General features: G+C 52.0%; 2 protein-coding genes across 5 annotated transcripts; one reads left to right on the top strand and one right to left on the bottom strand.

The window, feature by feature from the left end:
* Positions 1–94: 94 nt before the first annotated feature.
* On the bottom strand, positions 95–13334 carry NRL (neural retina leucine zipper). 3 transcript variants are annotated; one of them, XM_037834615.1, is made up of 3 exons: positions 13188–13334; positions 3045–3452; positions 95–2203 (listed from the first exon to the last, which is right to left on the bottom strand). In XM_037834615.1, the coding sequence occupies exons 2-3, from the start codon at positions 3423–3425 to the stop codon at positions 1871–1873; spliced, it is 714 nt and encodes a 237-aa protein (XP_037690543.1). In that variant the 5' UTR covers positions 3426–3452; positions 13188–13334; the 3' UTR covers positions 95–1870. The 3 variants fall into 3 exon arrangements, with proteins under 3 accessions (XP_037690543.1, XP_037690545.1, XP_037690544.1); XM_037834617.1 differs by lacking the exon at positions 13188–13334 and adding an exon at positions 6000–6354; XM_037834616.1 differs by lacking the exon at positions 13188–13334 and adding an exon at positions 6000–6354 and having other exon boundaries at positions 3045–5339.
* Positions 12998–21179, top strand: PCK2 (phosphoenolpyruvate carboxykinase 2, mitochondrial). 2 transcript variants are annotated; one of them, XM_037834606.1, is made up of 10 exons: positions 12998–13154; positions 15309–15554; positions 16023–16207; positions 16295–16498; positions 16874–17061; positions 17362–17524; positions 17791–18009; positions 19761–19898; positions 20193–20288; positions 20539–21179. In XM_037834606.1, exons 1-10 carry the CDS (start codon positions 13126–13128, stop codon positions 20991–20993), a joined length of 1923 nt encoding a protein of 640 aa, XP_037690534.1. In that variant the 5' UTR covers positions 12998–13125; the 3' UTR covers positions 20994–21179. The 2 variants fall into 2 exon arrangements, with proteins under 2 accessions (XP_037690534.1, XP_037690533.1); XM_037834605.1 differs by lacking the exon at positions 12998–13154 and adding an exon at positions 13802–13903.
* Positions 21180–21204: the final 25 nt, after the last annotated feature.

The following is a 21204-nucleotide window of genomic DNA, read 5'->3' on the forward strand; positions in this document are numbered from 1 at the left end:
ATGATTGTGGAAAGGGACAAAGGAGAGGCCAAGGGTACTGTGAGCCCCTCAGAGATCAGATCCAGAGCCAGAGGATGGCCAGTGGCAGACACAGTAGAGAAAAAAAAGAAACTTCAAGGGAGCTGGAGGAGAGGACTTCTATCACAGGCTCCTGGGTGGAGGAGGGATGAGCTAGGGTAGAGGACAGGGAGGAGGGAATAAGAACTGTGATGGGAAGAGAAGAGACAGCTGGGGAGGGGGTGGCTACAGGGGGAAGAAAGGAAGAGAGACATATGGGAGTCTCTTCCCCCATGTCCACCTGCCTGCTTCTCCCATTTATTATGCCCCTCAGATGACAGATGACAGTGGTTAGTGAGGTAGCTGCTCCCAGCTCCACGCCTCTGCTCTGCCCAGAGTCCCTCCCCACACACACACCCTCCACTTAGTCTGCTGAACCGGGAGAGCTGGGTTACCACGGCAACTGTGAGACCTCAAAGATAGCCATGGACAGGCATGACTAGGCAACTGTTCCTGGGCTTCTTTCTGCATGGCCGCGATGAGAGGGGGGAGCCTCCATCTGGCCCAATCCCTGTCTTTCCACCCCATTTTCATTGGTTTCCAGAACTCAGATGTGCCATTCAGCTCCAGGTGGAGGCTTCCCAGTTTCCCTGTCTCTCTCTCTTTCAACACACTCACATACACATACACACATATATGCAGTAAACAGTAGCCTGGAGGAGGGATAAAGAAGAAACACTTCTTTAACTGTGAGAGCCAATAGCATTAAGAGTTTCACCCGGACTTCAATTTTAATTCACAAATCTGCACTGTCTCAGCTCCTTCTCATCCTGGGAAAAGTCTCATCTCAGCCCTTGGAGAGGTAGGAGGTCACCCGGGCACCCTATACAGGTCTGGAGGCCACGGAGGCCTGGAGCAAGTAGCCCAGGACCAGTGCGTGAGCCCATGGAGCAGCCATGCTTCCTCACCTGGGCCACTCACCCAATGCTTTCACCACAGTCTGGAAGTGGAGGGAGGTCCCTTTGGTGAGATCCTCTTCGGACATTCTTGGTGAAGCCCTGGGGCTCCCACACTAGGATCAGACAATGCCAGAACTGGAAAGGTGTCAGAAGTCATCCAATCCAAATGAGGATTAAATGAGGCAGCTGAGGCCCAAAGAGCAAGTGATTTGCTCAAGGTAACAAAGGGATCCCCTAGAGCCCGGGTCTCCAGACTCCTGCCCAGGATCCTCTCAGCTCACACCAACCCCCACCCCCACCCCTCCAGAACTGATGATCCTTAGGCCTTCACTGCTCTGGGCCCTAGGGGCTGCTGGGAGGGAGAAAGCCTCTTGGAAAGACCTCCTAGACTGTCTTCCCATTAGGAATTAAAATCTTGAAAATGCATTGTCCTAAAATGGGGATGTCACCAGCCTCAGAATGAAAATACAGCCTCATTGCTAATTGGTGCCTTAAAACACTACAGGCTGAAAACCTTGAATTAAAGACAATTAACTGAGGGGGGAGCTGCACCACTCCTTCACCTTCCATTCACTGTCACCCAGCCATCACCACCACTCCCACCACCCTGTGTTATCTGCCCTGCCTGACCCTGGCCCCAGATCATGTGGGCAGAGGTGGAGATTTCTGTGCATGGCCTGTGGAAGGAAAGGAGGTCAAGAGACCCTTCTCCCAGGAAATGACAGCATCTAATCTCTGGGCGTGCTTTGAGGGTTCAGGAAGTTTGAGGATATTTGTGTGGTCAGACAAGGGTGTGCTGGGCCCCAGAAGGCGCCCGGTAACATCTGGTGAATGGGGCAGGCGCCTCCAGGGTGTTGCCCCCACCTACCCACTCCACCACCCCGCGCCATTCCTCACAGCCCCGTCCCCGCGGCTCAGAGGAAGAAATGGGTGTGGTCCCCAGAGCCGGGACCGCTCGAGGTCAACCGTTCACAGCGTGCCTTGTAGAGGTCGCGCTCCCGGGCCAGGCGGGCCACCTCTGCTCGCAGTGCGTCCAGCTGAGCAGCCAGGCGGGCGCGCTCGGCCTCCAGCCCGCGTCGCTGCTGCAGCCGCTTGGAGCGACAGGCCTGTGCGTAACCGCGATTCTTCAGCGTACGGCGCCTCTGCTTCAGCCGCAGCGCCTCGTCGCGCCCGCAGCCCCGCAATTGCCGGTTTAGCTCCCGCACAGACATCGATACCAGCGCCGCGTCGGAAAACCGCTCGGCCAGCTGCAAAAGGAAAGCGAAGAGACGTGATCAGAGCCGGGTCCCGCCCGGTTCTGCCCTCCAGACTGGATCCGCCCCCGGCAAGGCTCCGCCCTTCCGCTCCAGCCGCTTACCTGATGGCTCTCCCTTCCACAGAATCTCTCCCGGAGTCGGGACCCCGCCCTGGGGACCCCGCTCCAGGTCCCAGCAAGACACGCGCCCCATTAGGCCCGGCCCTCGGCGCAAGCGTGCCAATCACGCACCGGAACCCGGCGCCGCACCCCCGGTGGTCCACAGCCGGAATGCTAGTGGACCCGTTCCCAGACAGACCCGCCCCTCCAATGCACGACGCTTCCATGTCCTGAAGGCCGAATCCTGTGACCCTCAAAGGATTTGGATTACATTCTAATGCCCTCAATACCCCCATCTGTGTCTATAATTAATTGGATGAGTCCCAAGCCTTCTTGAGAAGGTTGGGTGCACGAAGTCTTGCAAACGCCAACCTCAGTTCGGTTCCCATAACCTTCACTCCGTTCCACACGCACCCTTTTCCTGCTGTCCACACGGTGCACCTATTTATCTCCATTAATCACTGCTCCCCAAGCCCTTCAATTTTTAACTCCTCTATAAGTCCTCTTCTAGCCCTATCTTCTCCCTCTTCCTCCTGTTTCAGCCTACTCATTTCTTACCTTTTCCAGAAAGGGAAAAGGGGAAGAAGGATACTTTTCTCTGTTTCCTTCAAGGGCCCTTCCTTTCTCCTGTCTTCTCCATTTGTTCCTCTTTTCCAAGTCTCCAGAACCCTTCTTCCTCTTTTGGGCTGTCCTTCTCCTCCCCTGCCCCCCAGGCTCCCTGGCTACTCACTCACCTGGGAATGCTGGGCTCCTGTCTCTTCTGGGCTCCCTGGGTAGTAGCCGTGGGATCCCTCAACAGGAACTGGCCCCTGGCTCTGAAACAGCTCCACGGACTCCTCAGGACTCAGCCCCAGGACCTCCCCTGCCCCCAGCTGCTGCTGCAGGGTGGCCAGCCAGTACAGCTCCTCCAGGCCTGGCCGGGGGCCCTCGGTGGCCCCAACCGTGCCTGGCTCGCTGAAGGTGGGTGAAGGAGGCACTGAGCTGTAGGGTGTGGAGCCCAGTGAGGCTGTGAAGGGGCCAGATTGCCCCTCGGAGGGTTCCCGCTTTACCTCAAATTTCATCAAGTCAAAGTCATTGACATATTCCATAGCAAGGGGACTGTGGGGCAGTGCCATTCTGGGGCTGAGTTAGGAGGGGTGTACCTGGAAAAAAGAGGAGAGGTCTGGAGCACCCAGAGGCTGGCACCTGTCACCAAAACCTGCTTCCCCCAAAGCCCAAGGGCCCTGGAGCCAGAGTTCCAGAAAGCCAGAGTGTTAGCACCTCCTTGTTTCCTGCAACTTTTCAGGTGGCAGGGGTTCCTGATGGGGACAAAGCAGCCTAAAGGACAGAAAGAAGAAGAAGACAGCACAGCCCCTGGTCCCACTGGTGCCTCTGGGAACTATCTCTGAAATTCAAGAGCAAGATGGCAGTGCTTCCACCCATAGTACTGAGACATTGCTGAAAGCTTCTCTCATCTCAGGAGGCATTATTTCATTTCCAAGCAATTAAAATTTTTGCTTAATTAACAGTGACAGAGTGTGTGTGTATTTTAGGACAGTGGGAAGGCATGTATGTTGTGAATTTTAAGATATCAAGGATAATGTGTTGTTATACACGTCTGTCTCTCAAAGCACCCAGGCCAGTATTGCCCTTGCAAATAGAAGACCCCCAGAGTGCATCTATTCTGTGAATTAATCAAGTAGTGAATCACTTATAGAAGCAAGAGACTTTCCAAAGAAAAAAAGAAAAGTCCTAGAATCAGTTCTAGAAAGACCAGGACTGAGTGGTGACCATAGTTGCCTGAGGCCAACTTCTTCAAGGGGAAATGACCAAGGCTGATTTTCCTCTTGCTCTTTAGAACCTGCAATGGTGTGTGAACTTGGGCAGATTGCTTTTCCATTTCTGACCCATTTGTTATTCTGTTCAAATAGGGCAGTTAACTTTTACATTTCCCAAAGTGTGTTCTTCAGAACACTAATTCTGAGAAATATCCAAGAAGAGGTCTGCGCACTCAGATAACTTTGAGAAATATTGCCTCCTATGCCCACCTCTTGCAGATTCACAAGTACAGCAGCATATTAAGCTAAGTCCTTCAGTAAACCATCTGTTCAACTTTAACACAGAGTGCCCCAAACTTATGCCACCAAGGAACTCTCCTTCCTGTTATCAACCGTGGAAAACATGTTTAGAGCACACGTTAGGAACCGCCAGCTAGATGACCTTGGAGATCTTTTCCAGCTTAGAAGTCTCAAGCTCTAGCCCAGCCAGTCCCGACAGCCCCACACCCAACCCCAGAAGGGGAAAGGCAGGGAGTGCTCATCCCCAGAACTTAGAGTTTGGCTCTATCTTGATGGCCCAGGCCTGGGTAGCCATTTTTCCAACCTACAGCTCAGACCCCCAGGCTCTTCCCAGAAAGGAGAGAGGAAGGACAAGTCCCTTCACTCTTCCTGTCCTAGGGAAGGCTTGCTGCCCTATCTATTGAGACCCACACCCTTGGGAGGACAGAGGGAATGGAACAAAGATGCAGATTTAAGGAACTCATCCTTAGCAAGAAGGAGATGGCAAGACACAGAGAGAATGATTGAACAGGTGTCCAGACAGAAGCAGCTGTACAGAAAAGAGGTAAGTGGAGAGGGTTGTTTATCTTACTGATGCGATAGCTGTGAGGGACATAAGGCCAGTCAAACAGGGAGTGGGGTGGGGTACAAAAGTGTGAGGGTTTCTGAAAGCAAGAAACAGACAGCAGAGAACAGACAGAAGGTGTCAGAGGAGGCAGTGCCAAGTGAGAAGCCTGGTGTGCAGTTAGACCCGGGACATACTCACTTTAGGGACAGCAGAGATGATGTGATCAGTGTCACAGCTGGGCAGGCACAGCTTCCCCAGAGACTGGAGGCCTCATTGAGAGGGACTAGTGCCCCTGTGCTCAGAACAAGGGGGCTGTGGGCACAGAACCCATAGGGCGCTCTTAAAGGGCCAGCTCTCTGAGGTCATCTGTGGTCCTCAGGCCTCCAGCCAATGAGGTAAGGGGATCATTTGCATATCCCATTGGCCTGGGGGAGTGGGGGAATGGAGAAGAGGACAAGTGTGCCTGTTGTCAAAGAAGGAAAGATGGTATCTTCCCCTAAACTCCTCACTAATGGACTGACCAACATGTGCTCAGTTCCCTGGTACAGAGAGCCTGATTGGTCTCTGACCACTGCCCTTCCATATGAACACAGCCCCCATCCCTCGGGAACTCAAAGCCTGGGACTGAGAAAGAGGGCCAGATAAGCTCCCAAACACCCATAACCTCCAGGGCTCTGCAACCCCTTGTCAGTGGCTTTGGAGAGTCTCTAAACTGCTCTCACCTGGTCTGATCAGTCTGGTTTGAGTTTCAAGAATCCTCACATTTCTTCATCCTGCCCTACTCCCAATGTGACAGGCCTTAGGCCCCTCACAGCTACCATCAGAAAAATAAACAACCCTCCCTACTGGAAATCTCCAGGACTTTGGCCACCCCATCCTCAACCTCTCCCACTCCTGCTGACCAAGCCCCAGGCCAGGCAGTCCACCCTGGGAGAAGGTGCAGGAGAAGTGAGAATGGGGAACTCTGCTCTCTTCTTCCAGACCTTCCAGGCCACTGCAGGACACTGAGTTCTAATCACCACCAATCCAATCAATACACATTTGTAACTGCCCTCACATGCCCTCTGCTCCCTGCTCCCTCTTACCTTTTCCCGGCGTGTCTCTGTCTCTGTCTCTTCCTTTCTCAGTCATCCTTGTTCCCAGATGGCTGGAGAGTGACCTACATTTTCAGCCTAATCCCCTAACACCTCTTACAGCTATCATCCCCAAGGAGGGGTTGGAACAGGGATTCAGGAATTAGTCAAGGAGTTGTTTAAACCTGTCTGAAGCTGTTTAAATAGGATCTGTACTAGAATAGGACTCTCAGAGTTAGAGTCTCTTCCCTGTCCTCTGAGGACACCCAAACACTCCCATGGGGTTAATGATAGAGAGACCCCTGGGTGCCCATCAGCCCCAAGGGTCATCAGTTATAACAGTTCCCCTGGTCTCAGCCTTAGGTGTTGGATGGAGAGACAGAGATGCAGATTATCTAAGCCAGTGGTTCTCAAAGGGTGGTCCCCAGGCCAGCAGCATAGGCATCATATGGGGGCTTGTTAGAAATGTACATTCCCTGGCTTCACCTCAAACCCACTGAATCAGAAACTCTTGGGGTGGGGTCCAGAAACCTGTATTTTCATAAGGCAATTCTGTTGTAGGCTAGTGTAAGGGATGCCTATAAGCAACCCAGCTATCCTTGGTATGTGCTTGTGTATATATGTGCGAGTGGTGTCTCTCCTACCATGCTCACTACACACATATAAGGAAACCTACATCAGATGGCACCATTCTCTTCCCACATCTGGGCCACTGTTTTGTGGAGCAGAGACCATGATAATTATCCAAGTAGCAATCCTTCTTTATGTGATTACTGGTATTAAATGCCGCTTTCTCAGAAGGACCAGAAAGCCCAAGACCTGGAAGCACGGCCACAAAAGGGGAATGAGGAAAACAGAGACAGGGAACCTCACACACATGCCCATGGAATGTAGCTCTAAGGTGGATACTTAGGACAGAGACACCGGAATTTCCCTGGTTGGAGAAGGTATGGGAAGTTTTCAGTGTAGCCCCTTTTCATGCCTGGTCTGGCCAGACACTTGCCCCCACCCAGCAGCTGTCAGATGTGTGCTGATCTTCTTGTTTACTGGAGGGCTCAGAGGAGAGGTGGGAGGGCTAAGCTGCTAATGGGCTAAAGGAGTCAGACTAAACAAGCTCAATCGAGTTGAGTTGAGCCACACAGGGCTCAGAGCAGGCACCACTAACCAGGGAAAGGGGTTGGGGGAGTGAAGGCTGAAGTAAGGCTGGGCCAGAAGAAAGGACCCAGGACACAGGGGCAGCGGGGACCAGGGAGGTGGAGCCTGGCTCAGGAGGGGAGCCCAGAGGCTGGGAAATAGATACTGGGACTGACTGGCTCAAGGACATCTGGGGACAGAGAAATGGGGATGAAAAAGATGAAGTCAGGATGAACTCAAGGAATAACAAAACAGAGGAATGGAGGCGAAGAGATGAATGAGGAGGAGTGGATGTGGACCTGGGATACAGGGCAGAATAAGTCAGGTGCTCCACAGGGATCTGGATTAAAGGAGACAGAGGGACATGGAAGAGATGGAGCAAAGGACCATAGGGAATTAAAAGACAGTAAAGCTTTCTGGACAGGACCAAGAAGGGAGGAAGGGTAACAGGAGAGGTGGGTAGAAGCACAGGGAGCACAGAGCAGAAAAAGGGACAGAGGAACGCAGAGCTAGGGACAAAGAACTAGGAACGAATACAAGGAAGCAGACAGATAGATGGTTAGGCCACTGAGGAAGAGTCATGCCCAAAGGACAAAGAGGTAGAAAGATACAGAGAGATGCTGGGCCACAGGGAAAGAAGGCCAGATGAGTGAAGGGCCTGGAAGCATGTGGTAAAAAAACTAGGAGGAAAGAGAGGAGATGGGACAGAATCAATATTCCAGGATGCCCCCCCCCCCACAGCTCTTCAATTCTGCCCCCCCCCCCCTTTTGGAACACTATAAGACTGGTTCTAATTCCTAGTTCTAGCTTTAGATATCTAGATCCTAAGTAGTGGAACCAAATTCTCAAACCTCTTTTTGGTCTACCTTAAATACATATTAAATACCTATTCTGCACCAGGTACTCTTTGCTAGGCATTAAGGATACCTCAGTAAATAAGACTGACACTGGCCCTGCCTTCATGGAGCTTACAGGCTGACGAAGCAGAGAAATATCAAATTATTGCCTGAGCAAGAGTGGCCCCTGCCCTGGAGCCTGTGCTTTGGAAAGCTCCACTCTAGTCCTCCTTTGGCTGTGCCCACCCCATGGGCCCTTTTCTGCCCACACCTCAGTCCCCTTCTGGACCACACTCCTGATACTTAAGGCCCTGGAATTCCCTGCCTAAAGGGCCCTGTGCCAGTTTGGATGTATTATGTCCCCCAAAACACCATGTTCTTTAATGCAATCTTGTGGGGGCAGACGTATTAGTGTTGATTAGGTTGGAATCTTTGGATTAAGTTGTTTCCATGTAGATGTGACCCACTCAACTGCAGGTGCTAACTCTGATTAAGTTATTTCCATGGAGGTGTGGCCCCACCCATTCAGTGTGGGTCTTGATTTAATTACTGGAGTCCTTTAAAAATGCTGGCACAGACCCACACTCTGGCTGGCTTAGCTCAGAGATGCTTCGAGTTGTGGACCCCTGATGTTGGCTGCAGCCAAGAGAGACATTTCGAAGTCAACCATTAAAAGTAGACTTTTGCTACTCCAGAGTTTGCTTGGGAGAGACTAAGAGAATACTCCCAGACACCTAGAGAGAAATGTCCTGGGAGAAAGCCATTTTGAAACACAACCTGGGAGCAAAGGAAGAAGACACCAACCACGTGCCTTCCCAGACAACAGAGGTTTTCCGGACGCCGTTGGCCTTCCTTCAGTGAAGGTACCCTATTGTTCATGCCTTAGCTTGGGCACTATTATGGCCTTAAGACTGTAAGTTTGTAACCAAATAAATCCCCTTTATAAAAGCCAATCCATTTCTGGTATTTTGCATAAGAGCAGCATTAGCAAACCAGAACAGGCCCTAAGCCTACTTCTAAGGCCCACATGGACCTCTTGCCTGGGTCTGCCTTTCCAAGGGTGGGCCGTGACACCCAAACGGTGGCCAAGCTGTTCACAGGATGATGTGGACCGAGTTTAGATATGCAAACTGAGAGGTCCTTACAGTACAAGATGGTGTTACATGTGGAAAAGAAGGGGACCCAGCTGAGAGCTAGCAGCCACAGGCCAACTCTCCCCACACCACCACATTCTGGTGCAGGACTCTGAGGATGTCCAGTAAAATCCAAATTTAAACCTGGCCTTCCAGACCATTATGGAGGTATATTTGCCAAGGTAGAAGAATGGAACATATTTTATTCGACAGTTTGTTAACTTGAGTTATACGTTTTAAATATTTAAACACAAGGTATGTGGGCCTCTATTTGCACTCTTGCCCCAGGTCTTACACATATTAGGGAGGGGTCTACAAAATACAAACCTTTATAACTGAGGTGAGTGCTATGAAGGAGAAATGCAGAGTGCTATGAGATTTTATTTCATGATGACCTAATCTAATGGGGTGGGAGTGGCGTCGCAGGGATGGCTTTCCTAAGGAAGTCATAGTAAACTGAGACTGGTCAGGGGAGTAAGAACTGACCATGTCTGGGGCTGTGGAGAAGGTGGGGACCCCAGGCTGAAGGAACAGCATAGGCAAGGGCTCAGAGGCAGGAGAGATGTTGACATGTTCATGAAATTGAAGAAAGGCCAATGTAGCTAGAGAGTAGAAAGGAAGGAAGCTGGGAAGCATGGTAATAGGTGAGGTTGGAGAAGATAGCAGGGATCAAGTCACACAGAGCCTCATAGGCCAAGTTAAGGATTTGGGCTTTTTTCTAAGAGTAGAGAAAAGCTACTAAAGGGTTTTCAGTGAGGACATGATATGATCAGATCAGATATGTTCCAAAAGATCACTTTGGCTCTAGTGTGGAGGGCAAAAATGGAATCAGGGTGTCAGATTCAGGGGCTAATGCAGCATCCAAGTTGAGTTTGGAGGATCTCTTAAGCTGAGTTCCCCAGGAAACTGTGATGGAAATTTGTGTACAGGTTACTTAACGGGGAGGACTTTCAAAGGAAATGAGAGAAGCGGGACTGAGCAGAGGAAAAATTTTAATTGCATTGCAGTTGCAACAGAGACCTCAGCTGCTCTCCTAGGAGCTCTGGAACTGGGATGGACTTTCAGAGTTGTCCTAAAGTGAGGCAAGGAAGCCAAGCATCAACCAGTCACTAGATGCACGCTGCCCTGGGGAAATGGGGCTTTGTACTTCAGCCACAGACAAGTCTCAGGGACGTCCTCGGCTGTGAGTCATCAGCAGCCAACAACTGAGCAGTGCGACAATGAGCACCTTGATCCTGAAGGGGGAATCTGGGCAGTGTACCACAGCATCCGTTACAAGGGGCCTGGGAAACATCTAAGGGCTGAGCCCAGAGGGCCCCTTAGGAAGAACATGTAGACCAGGGTAAGGTTGGTCACACCCTGCCCCCTGGTGGTGATCCTTGGACACTGGGCTGGCTGGCAGGCCAGCCCTTGGGGGAAGGGTCCAGGACCTGAACCAAAGTCTGTGGCATATGAGGGGGAATTGACAGTGCAAGGAAATCCTCATCTGAGCCCCTTGGTTCGCCTAAAGCTAAGGAAGGAAGTAATGGTAGAGGAGAAGGCTTCAGAAATGTGGGATTCATTCATTCTTCATGCAGCCAATCTTTGTTGGCCAGCTACTACTAGGAGGAAGGATAATACTAAAATTTGGTTCTTTCTCTCAAGGAACTAACACTCTAGTGAGGGTTATAGAGATATAGAAACAACTACAATAAAGTATAAGTGCAATAATATAGATATGTACACCATGTAGAAGCAGTACAGATCAGATAGATGTTAGTTTTAAGGGGCAAATAGAAAAGGTTTCATGAAGGAGGCAATGTTCAATCTGAGTCCTGATGGGTGGAAAGGATTTCCAGAAGTGCTCTAGAAACCACAGAGTTCAGTAGGCCCAGCATGTAGGAAAGAAGGCAAATAGGGATGCTGAAGTTAGGTAAATTGGAACCAGATTATGGAGGACATCAAATGTCACATGATAGGAAGCCTTGCAGGGCTTTTAAGCCAGAGAATGATATGATCTAATTTTCTTTTAATGATAAATCAAGGTGACAGTATAGGATTACAGAAAATAGAAAAGAAAAAGATTTGTATTCAGATTTCAATTCTCCTGCTGACCAGTTGTGTCACTCTGAGCAAATGACTTAACTTCTCTATGCCTTATTGCCCACATCTGTAAAATAGGGTTGTTGTGAAACCAAATGAGGTCATGCATGTCAAGCTACCGACACAAAGCCTGGCAATGTCCACACAACAAACATTACTCCCCTCTTTTAACTCTCAAAAGTGAACTTTTATGTGCAGAGTGTGGAGAGTGGCTTGGCAGGGGAGGAGAGGGTGGCAGTTGAAGAGCTGGAAGGCCAACAGGTGCCTTGGAAGCTATTACCTGAGACCAAGTGAGACATAGGCACTTAAAAAGGCAATGACCGTGGGGATGAGCACAGATCTGAAAGCTAATCGTGAAGTACAATTCCAAAGTTCCTGGTGGATAAGAGAAGAGGATTCCAGGCTGATTCAGGTTCCCCTTGGAGCAACTGGCTAGATTCTGCTGAGATAGGGAAACATGGGAGCAGGTGCAGGCTTATAGAAGAGGTGAAGGCCTTCAGAAGGTAAACCATGACAACACCAGTGCGTATACGTTCAGGTCCAAAGGTTGGCCAAGAGGCAACTGTTTGCTGCAGGGTAGATGTGGACAGAGCTTGGATGTAAGCACCGGAGGGATGGTGACCAGATACATACAGGTGAAGTCACAGGGCAGGATGGACCTGGGTGGGAAGAGATGGGGGTTGGGCAGCAAGCCTAAGGCTAGAAGTCAGCCTTTTTGTCCCACAGAACTCTGAGAAATTTGAGAATCATGATTGTTTCTGTTGCAAGTAACAGAAATCCACTCAAAATTAGCTTGAGCAAGGCAAAAAAATTATCGACTCCTATGTCCAAAACCCGGATTCCTTTGCTTTCCATACTTCTGCTCTGCTTCCTCTAGGCTGGCTTCTTGCTTAGGCAGATTCCTGCTGTGCTATACCAAGCCCACCCCCAGCAGCTCCAGGCTTACTTCTACCGGTTTAGCAACCCCAGCAGAAAGAGAGCTCGTTCCAAAGGTTACAGAATAAGTTGCAGAGAGGGGTCTCAAGCCCATACCTAAACAGACCGCTGTGACCAGAGCAAGAAACACACAGAACAGCCAAGCTGAGAGCCTACAACCTGGAAAGTGAGGCCCCCACATGACCCCATAGACAGAGGAGGTGATTCCCCAAAGGAAAATCAGGGTGCTATGCCCACCATAACCATGATGAATTTGAGGGGCTACAGCTCCTGGGGTGATATCCAATGACCTCAATGCCTGGTTGGAGATATAGCTTGGGAAATTACCCAAGAACTTTATGGTGGTGGTTGTGTGCGGACAGATAAGATTCCCGGGCAGAGACCCAAGGAAGATACCCCGATGTGGGGAAACACCACCATTTCATGTTAAGGCAGAAGGGAGCCCTGACTGGGACAGAGAAGAATTGGAGGGTAAGGGGACCCTAAGCACTGGGGCCTTGGAAAACAAAAACCTGAGGCTCAGTGTCCAGTGCCCAGGAAGAACGGGAAAGGCAGAGCCCAGCCCCTTAGCTTCTAGACGTCCAGACCCCAAGGGCTCCCGCCTCCAGCCTCGCCCCTCGCTCCTAGTTTGTTTGCTGCTCAATGTCTTGGGATTTCTATCTCCTCCGAGCAAGAGTCCTCAAAGTTACATCATGTGCAGAGGGGCAAAGCTGAGCGGTAGGCGGGGCCTCGAGGAGGGGCCACCAATGGGAGAGATGGGGCCGAAGGACCCGAAGCAGGGGTTGGGGGTGGCGGCTGGGAGGCCTGGGGACTGGAACCCGGGGCAGGCGGGGCTGAAAGAGGGGCACACGAACCTTGCTAGGTTCCGCCCCTGCGTCCGCCCGCCGCCTTTTTAAGCGCCTCCCGCCCCAGCTTTAGCTCTCGCACGCTTCACCGCGCTCCCTTCTTCCCCGTCTTCTCAGTCTCCCCGGCTCCGTTCGTTTCCCGTGGCCACCCCGCAGCCCCCGCCCAGGTGCCATGGCCGCTGTGTACCGCTCCGGCCTGCGGTGAGTGACCCCCAGCCCGGGGCCGATCCGCACCTTCCGCTGCGCTCGCCCCCTCGGGGCTGCCAGTCGCGCCTATCCTCTGCAGTTTCCCATTCGAGGTGGAGGCGGGCAGGGGCCGACTGTTCTCACGCGCGGTGCGTCTCTCCCCAGCAGCGACGGCCTCCGCTGCTCCTGGTCTCGTTTCCGTCCCCCACCTCCCCCTCCCGGCCTTGCTTGTCTCTGACCGCACCGTCTCTTTCTGCCACACTCATAACTTCCTTCCCCGTCCTCGCGCGCCCCTGCTGGGTCCTATCTCCTTGTATGTTCCTTTCCTCCCAGATATAAACCTTTCAGACCCCTGGGGGGCTTCCAGCCCCCACCCCAGGTTGCTATGAGGAGCAATAGGGTCCTGGCGTTACGGGCGCTTAAGCCCCTGGAGACAGCTCAAAGCTCCCTGCAGAAGGTAGAGAAGGTAAACATCCATTCCTGGCCTCTCCCGCCGGAATGGAACCTGGCAGGAAGCTGGGCGCAGCCAGAAGGATCTGGGACCGGGGGAGGGAGGGAAGCAAGGTGGGGGGAGGGGGCCAAGTTGCCTTCATTTCTTAAATGAATGGCTTCTTGCACCCTCTGTTCTCAGCCTCCTGTCTTCCCTGTGTCTCCGCCCCTCTCCCCAGCTTTTGTTCCAGAGCCTGCCTTGAATCCATATCTCTCCCACTGCCGGTTCCACTTGGTCAGCAGCCTTTGTGGGTGGTCTCTGGAGAGCAAGAAAGGTTCCTTTAGGGGACTGGGAGGTGGGGGTACTTCACAAGAGAATTCCTGAGGCTCCAGAAAATTAAAGCTCTGAGGCAGGAACAGCCCCGGGTCCCAGCAGCCTTCCTCCCCGCCCCCAGAGCCAACACTGGATTTCCATCCTGTTCTGACCAGTGGAAACCATCCCAGCTCCCTCCACAGCCAAGCTGAAGCTACACCCGGGGTCTAAGACAGCTTTCTTCCTTCCCCAGGCTTACAACCTCCAAGTCTGAGGGAGGGACAGGGTCATGTGGTCTTGGGTGTGGGGGACACAGTTTCTGGTGGGTATGGCCATGGCAGAGGACTTCCCTCCCTTGGCCTTTGCTCCCTCTGGCTAACCACCCTGGATCCAGGCCAATCAGAGCAGACCATGCTCCTCCCTCTCTCAGGGGTGTGAGAGGACAGACAACCTGGACCCTGCCCTCCTGGGAATCTGAGCATGAACCCCAACCAGTGACCCTAGTACCCCAATTGTCAGCCTTCCACATAGCTTCAAAAATACCTACCCAATGGCAACATTTTACCCAATCCTTGTGGACCCAGGTGGGCAGCAGCAGAGCTGGTGCTTGGAACCCCAACATCTAATCACCTGCTCTCTGTGCAAAAGCCCTAATCCAGAAACCTAGGATTGGAAGACAGCCAGACCACCTCAAAGACTGGGTCCTTTGCTTGAGGGTTTCATGATCTTACAGCCTACACACCAGAAGGAAAAAATAAAAACAGCTGCCGTTTTAACTTATAAAACCAGTACTTGACAGAGTTTCTGTTTGGGGTGATGGAAAAGTTTTGGTAATGGAAGGTAGTGATGGTAGCACAACAGGGTAAAAGTGATGTCACTGAATTTGTACTTGGAAGTGGTTAAAATGGGAAATGTTATGTTGTATATATGTTACCACGATACAATTTCTTTTAAAATTAAAAAAAAAAAAAAAAAAAAAAAAAACACTAAAAAATGGAAAGAACAGAGCTGAGAGCTTTAAACTCCAGACACATGAAGCTGTCACCTGGGTGCAGTTTCTGGACACTTGGGCCATAAGGCACCTGCTCATTTCTAAGCATTGACCAGACATTGATAAACATGGGCATGGACAATGCCTGCAATAACAGATCTGCATGCTGACTTCTACGCAGGCGGGCATGTGCCTTTATGCTCATTTGATCATTTGACCAGACCTGTCCCTTACTGTAACCTGGGAGACACCCTCATTAAGCCTCATACAGGCCACAAGATACAGGAGGCTTGAACCCATCCCACACCCCTACTCCAACCTGTTCATGGTGCCTGTACCCAGACCCGCTTCAGCACACTCCCCAGAAGCCCAAGCTTTCTGTCCCCTCACTTGCCCACCCTCCTGGCTCATTACATCCCCATTCCTTCTCTCACAGGCTTAGCTGGCACGGGCCGAGCCCCTGGGGCTGGTCCTTGCACCGCAGCATCCAGACCCTGCGAGTACTCAGTGGAGATCTGGGCCAGCTGCCTGCTGGGGTTCGAGACTTTGTAGAGCGCAGTGCCCGCCTGTGCCAACCAGAAGGCATCCACATCTGTGATGGGACTGAGGCCGAGAATACTGCCACACTGACCCTGCTGGAGCAACAGGGCCTCATCCGAAAACTCCCCAAGTACAATAACTGGTAAGCCCCTAGGCCCAGCAACCCAGGAGATGGGGGCAGAGACTTGGAATGAGGCTACTTTGAGTCTAACAAGACAAAAACCAGATTTAATTGGACTACCCTAATGGAGTGAGCAAGAATGGAAGCTTTGGGGGAAACAGAATCAGGAACTAGGATTGGTCTGTACTTTTATGTTAAGTAAAAAAGCTGTTATGAGAAGAGTCTTTGCATTGTTTTGGTTTTTTTTTTAAATTAAATCTCACCAGTTCAGATTGTTTTTGCTGGGGGCAGAAGCCTCCAGAGGGCTAGGGCCATGGGAAACTACTATTTAGATGGGTCAAAGCTTGGAGAAAGGATCTGAGATGCTGTTGGTTGGGGAAAAAGTAAGGCCAACAGAAAGACCTGGAGTCTAAGCTGTACCTGGAGAAGAGGGTCTGGGGATGAGGGAGATCTGCTGGCCACCATCTCCCTGATAATCCCCTCCTCCAGCTGGCTGGCTCGCACAGATCCCAAGGATGTGGCACGAGTAGAGAGCAAGACGGTGATTGTAACTCCTTCTCAACGGGACACAGTGCCCATCCCCGCTGGTGGGGCCCGTGGGCAGCTGGGCAACTGGATGTCCCCAGCTGAGTTCCAGAGAGCCGTGGATGAGAGGTTTCCGGGCTGCATGCAGGGTAACCAGGGCAGGGAGGCAGAGGCAGGGACGTTCGAGGTATGATCAGGGTTGGAACCCTTCAACCAGGTGATGCTTCCCTCCACAGGCCGCACCATGTACGTGCTTCCATTCAGCATGGGTCCCGTGGGCTCCCCATTGTCCCGCATTGGGGTGCAGCTCACCGACTCAGCCTACGTGGTGGCAAGCATGCGCATTATGACCCGGCTGGGGACACCCGTGCTTCATGCGCTGGGAGATGGTGACTTTGTCAAGTGTCTGCACTCCGTGGGCCAGCCCCTAACTGGACAAGGTGAGTGCCTGCTGTGAGCAGGCAGGGACACTGAGGCTACCTTATCCTCAGCAGGAACCCCAAGTCCTACCCATCCAGAGCCCTTGAAAACCTATCCTCTGAAAACCTAATTCCCAAGATATCCATGGCAGCTCTCTGGGCTGGGTTAGGCTGTGTATGCAGGGCAGTTTGCACACGATTGTGAAAAGTCAATAGTACATGTCAAAGAATAGGTACAAGGAACATGATGGATATCATGAGGTGGGGAGTTTTAACTACCCCTTGGCACCACCACTGCTCCCAAGTGCTTCTCCTGCCAATCCTTGATCCCTCAGGCCCCTGACACCCCAGGTCTGGATGCCCCTGCCAGCAGCCCCATGACCCCGTTGTCCCCAGGGGAGCCGGTGAGCCAGTGGCCATGCAACCCAGAGAAAACCCTGATTGGCCATGTGCCTGACCAACGGGAGATCGTCTCCTTCGGCAGCGGCTATGGTGGCAACTCCCTGCTGGGCAAGAAGTGCTTTGCCCTGCGCATCGCTTCTCGGCTGGCCCGGGATGAGGGCTGGCTGGCGGAGCACATGCTGGTGAGGGCCTGGTGAGGATCTGGGCAGCTCCAGGGGGCGGGGCCTGGCCGGTCTGCCCCAGCCTCCCCACTGCCACATGCCAGGCTGATGGGCAGGGACTCTGCTCAAAGCTTTGGCCTCAGACTGCTGAATATCGGGGCTCCCCCTGCCCGCCACCCCAGGCCTGGTTGCAGGGCAGTGCACCTGTGTAGTGGATAAACATTGGTCCTTGCTATTAGCTCCTAGCCTTCCTTCCCCATGCAGACATTGCCCTGACTTTTGGTGACCTCCTTCTTGTTCTCTCCCTCCCCCTATATGCAGATCCTGGGCATCACCAACCCTGCGGGGAAGAAGCGCTATGTGGCAGCCGCCTTCCCCAGTGCCTGTGGCAAGACAAACCTGGCCATGATGCAGCCTGCACTGCCGGGCTGGAAAGTGGAGTGTGTGGGGGATGACATTGCCTGGATGAGGTTTGACAGTGAAGGTGAGAGGCCCTTGCATCGCACTCTTGGTTCTGGCTCTTGCCAGAGCGTAGGAGTCTCCCATCCACTGCACACGGTGAGCTTTGTTTGTGAGAGCATTTTCCTGGACAGCCGACCCTGCCCCATACCTCTGGGCAGCCCAGCCACCCTGTCAGATCTACCTAGAGTCCAGCTCATGGCAGGCAGGGGAGTAGCAGCACCTTCCTCAACCTCACCACCCAACCCTGCCTGGTTGGTCCTTCCTTTCTTTCACCTCTCCTCCTGACAGGCCGACTCCGGGCCATCAACCCTGAGAATGGCTTCTTTGGGGTGGCCCCTGGCACCTCTGCCACCACCAATCCCAATGCCATGGCCACAATCCAGAGTAATACTCTCTTCACCAATGTGGCTGAGACCAGTGATGGCGGTGTGTACTGGGAGGGCATCGACCAGCCTCTTCCACCTGATGTCACTGTGACCTCCTGGCTGGGCAAACCCTGGAAACCTGGTAAGTGGGGCGGGGGAGTCATGACACAACCCCCAGGGCTCAGCACCTTAATGATGTAAAAACCTTCTTCAAACCTCCAGCCAACTTCCAGGCCTCCAGGAGGCATAGGAAGTTATAAGTGTTTGCAGTCTTCCACATCCCAGGTAAGATCTCAGATCAGTCCCAACTCTACCACTTACTGGCCTTGTGACTTGGTTCAGCAGCTCAACCTCCCTGTGCTTCAGTTTCCCTCTCAGCTGATTGGGGATAATTATCACAGTGCCTATCTATGAGGATTAAATTAGATAACACCTGTAAAGCACTTAGCAGTGTCATGTACATGGTAAATGCTCAATAAATATATGCTGGAATCAAAAAAAAAAAAGGAAGGGCTCGTTTGAAATTATTATAGAAGAAATTGGGCTCAAAGCACACCTATAAAGTTTGACTCATTTAGGGGAGGGGGAAGCCTGCCTCCTCTTCTATCCCATCTCTCCTTCTGCCACTTGGCTCCCACCATGCTCTTGTATAATAACCATGTCTAAAGGTCAGTACTGTTACCCTCACCCTTCCCCTCTCCAGCACAATCAGACCAGAAACAAGTTTCTTTAAACTTTCCCAGAGGCTAGTTTCTCAACCCTGTCATTTCTCCATGTCCCTTGCAGCCCTCCTCCCCCCACCCCTGCACTCGGGACCCTTAGCTTTCAATGGCAGAGGGCCCAAAGACCTGGAGCTGTGAGAGACGAGGAGCAGGGCAGGGTAGGATAGGCTTGTGGTCACTGAACCCTGTACTCAGGTTTGCCAGGCTAGCCTCACAGTCACTGTCCTCCTCGAATCACCCTTCATTTTCTCTAATACCATCATTAAGCCCCCCTCAGCCTTCCCATCCAACTGAGAAATCCAAGAAACTTTCATTTTTCCCCACAGGCTAGCTCCCCAACCCTTTCATCATCTCTGGATTCAGGGGTTTAAGTAGGGCATCTTTGCCCAGTTTCAGTTCCCAGAACAATACCCTGTGCTAGGGTCCTGAATTGCAAGGGATAGCTCTTATCTGACAGTAGGGAGGAAGTGGGGGGAAAAGGGGACTCTGCCCCCTACCCCAGGTCTGACCAGCAACCTCCAGCGGAGAAGGTGCGGTGCTGAATCAGAGGTCCTTTGGTGGTGCTTTACAGTTAGGCTACTAGCTTGGCCCCAAGCCCCTCCAGAGGGCACCTGAAGTTGCCAAATAACCCGGGCTCCTCAGGTTATACTTGCCCAGGTTATGCCCCTCTATGAGTTCTTCAGGCCCTATCACTCCATCAGGGTCTGAGCAGGGCCATAGAAACCACACCAAAATTGTTAGCTTTAAAATCAATTCCTGTTTGCATGTTGATAGCTCAGGGGATTCTGTCTTTCCATTTGCTGACGGAAAGTCAATTGTCTGAAATATTGGCCTGACATTCTCAGATTTTGCTTTAGATTTGTATATTTCTTTATATAATAATCCTGTAAATAAAGAAATAGTTTCTGAGGGAGAAAAATTCTATTATAACTTTACACCAATACCTAACCCTCCCTTAAGCCCTGGTCATTGCTAAGTGGCTCCGTCTTGGCATAAACATTAGTTCCCTGCTGAATCCCAATTCCTCTTCCACTCATTTCCCACATAGCTCAGCTGACAGCACCATTATCAACAAATCATCTGTCTATCTTTGGGGGGAGATGTCCTGCCTCCCTTCTCCCTGCTCCTTACCATACAAGGTAAGTGACAGTACTTGCATTTTCTCTGCCAGGTGACAAGGAACCCTGTGCACATCCCAACTCTCGCTTTTGTGCCCCGGCTCGCCAGTGCCCCATCATGGACCCAGCCTGGGAGGCCCCTGAGGGTGTGCCCATTGACGCCATCATCTTTGGAGGCCGTAGACCCAAAGGTAAACCATGGTTGGGCTCCAGCCTTAGGCGGCTGCCTTCTCCATAAAAGACCTGGCTCTCTATCCAGGGTCATTCTCTCTTGTCCTTAAAGTCAGAGAGCCTCAGCCGGGATCCCTGGCTATAGGTGAATTTCTTCAGAGCTCTCCCTTGTTGGGTGCAAAATTAGAGGGAGGCACAGGGTCTAAAAAGGGGATAGCTGAGGTCCTAGGGGAGAGGAATCAGGCTCACCAGAAGGGATGGAATAAGGGTTTAAAGGAAAGGGCTGCCTATGATCCCATTCATTGATGCTCTAGGGGTACCCCTGGTATATGAGGCCTTCAGCTGGCGCCATGGAGTGTTTGTAGGCAGTGCTATGCGCTCAGAGTCCACTGCTGCAGCTGAACACAAAGGTGAGTGTCTTTGTGGTTGCTCTATGTGCCCACATCTCATTCTCTCTCCCTTCCTGAGCCAGACCCTCCTCCTGCCCCTAATGTCCCCCTACCTTCCCAGTTCTATCTTTTCCCCTAACCCTTCTCTTCACCCTACCTTGAGGATCTTTAAGGAGCAGAACATTTGACAACTTCCTCCAGCTTGAGGCAGGGGTGCCCTTCCCCTCCCGGTAAGAAGGAAAATTCCTTACCCATTCTGCTCTCCTTGCAGGGAAGATCATCATGCACGACCCATTTGCCATGCGGCCCTTTTTCGGCTACAACTTTGGGCGCTACCTAGAACACTGGCTGAGCATGGAGGGGCACAAGGGAGCCCGGCTGCCCCGCATCTTCCATGTCAACTGGTTCCGGCGTGATGAGGCAGGCCGCTTCCTATGGCCAGGCTTTGGAGAGAATGCTCGGGTGCTAGACTGGATCTGTCGGCGGCTAGAGGGGGAGGATAGTGCCCGAGAGACGCCAATTGGGCTGGTGCCAAAGGAAGGGGCCTTGGATCTCAGCGGTCTGGGAGCCATAGACACCACCCAGCTCTTCTCACTCCCCAAGGACTTCTGGGAACAGGAGATCCATGACATTCGGAGCTATCTAACAGAGCAGGTCAACCAGGACCTGCCCAAGGAAGTGCTGGCTGAGCTGGAGGCCCTGGAGGGACGGGTGCGCAAAATGTGACCTGAGGTTCCAGGCTAGCGAGAGAGCACGGCAGCCCCCACCCAGGAAGAAGGGAGCCATTAAGCTTGCAGAAAATATGAGCAACTTTGATATAACTTAACATCTTCTGGGGGCTGTGAGACCAGACCAGAGATCTTCCCCCCTCACACTCCCCGATAATAAGAGATGCTCATTTATTTTACATAACATTTGTGTTGTTTTCATTTCCTGC

The sequence above is a fragment of the Choloepus didactylus genome, chromosome 4 (genome assembly GCF_015220235.1).
Source record: "Choloepus didactylus isolate mChoDid1 chromosome 4, mChoDid1.pri, whole genome shotgun sequence".
NCBI lineage: Eukaryota > Metazoa > Chordata > Mammalia > Pilosa > Megalonychidae > Choloepus > Choloepus didactylus.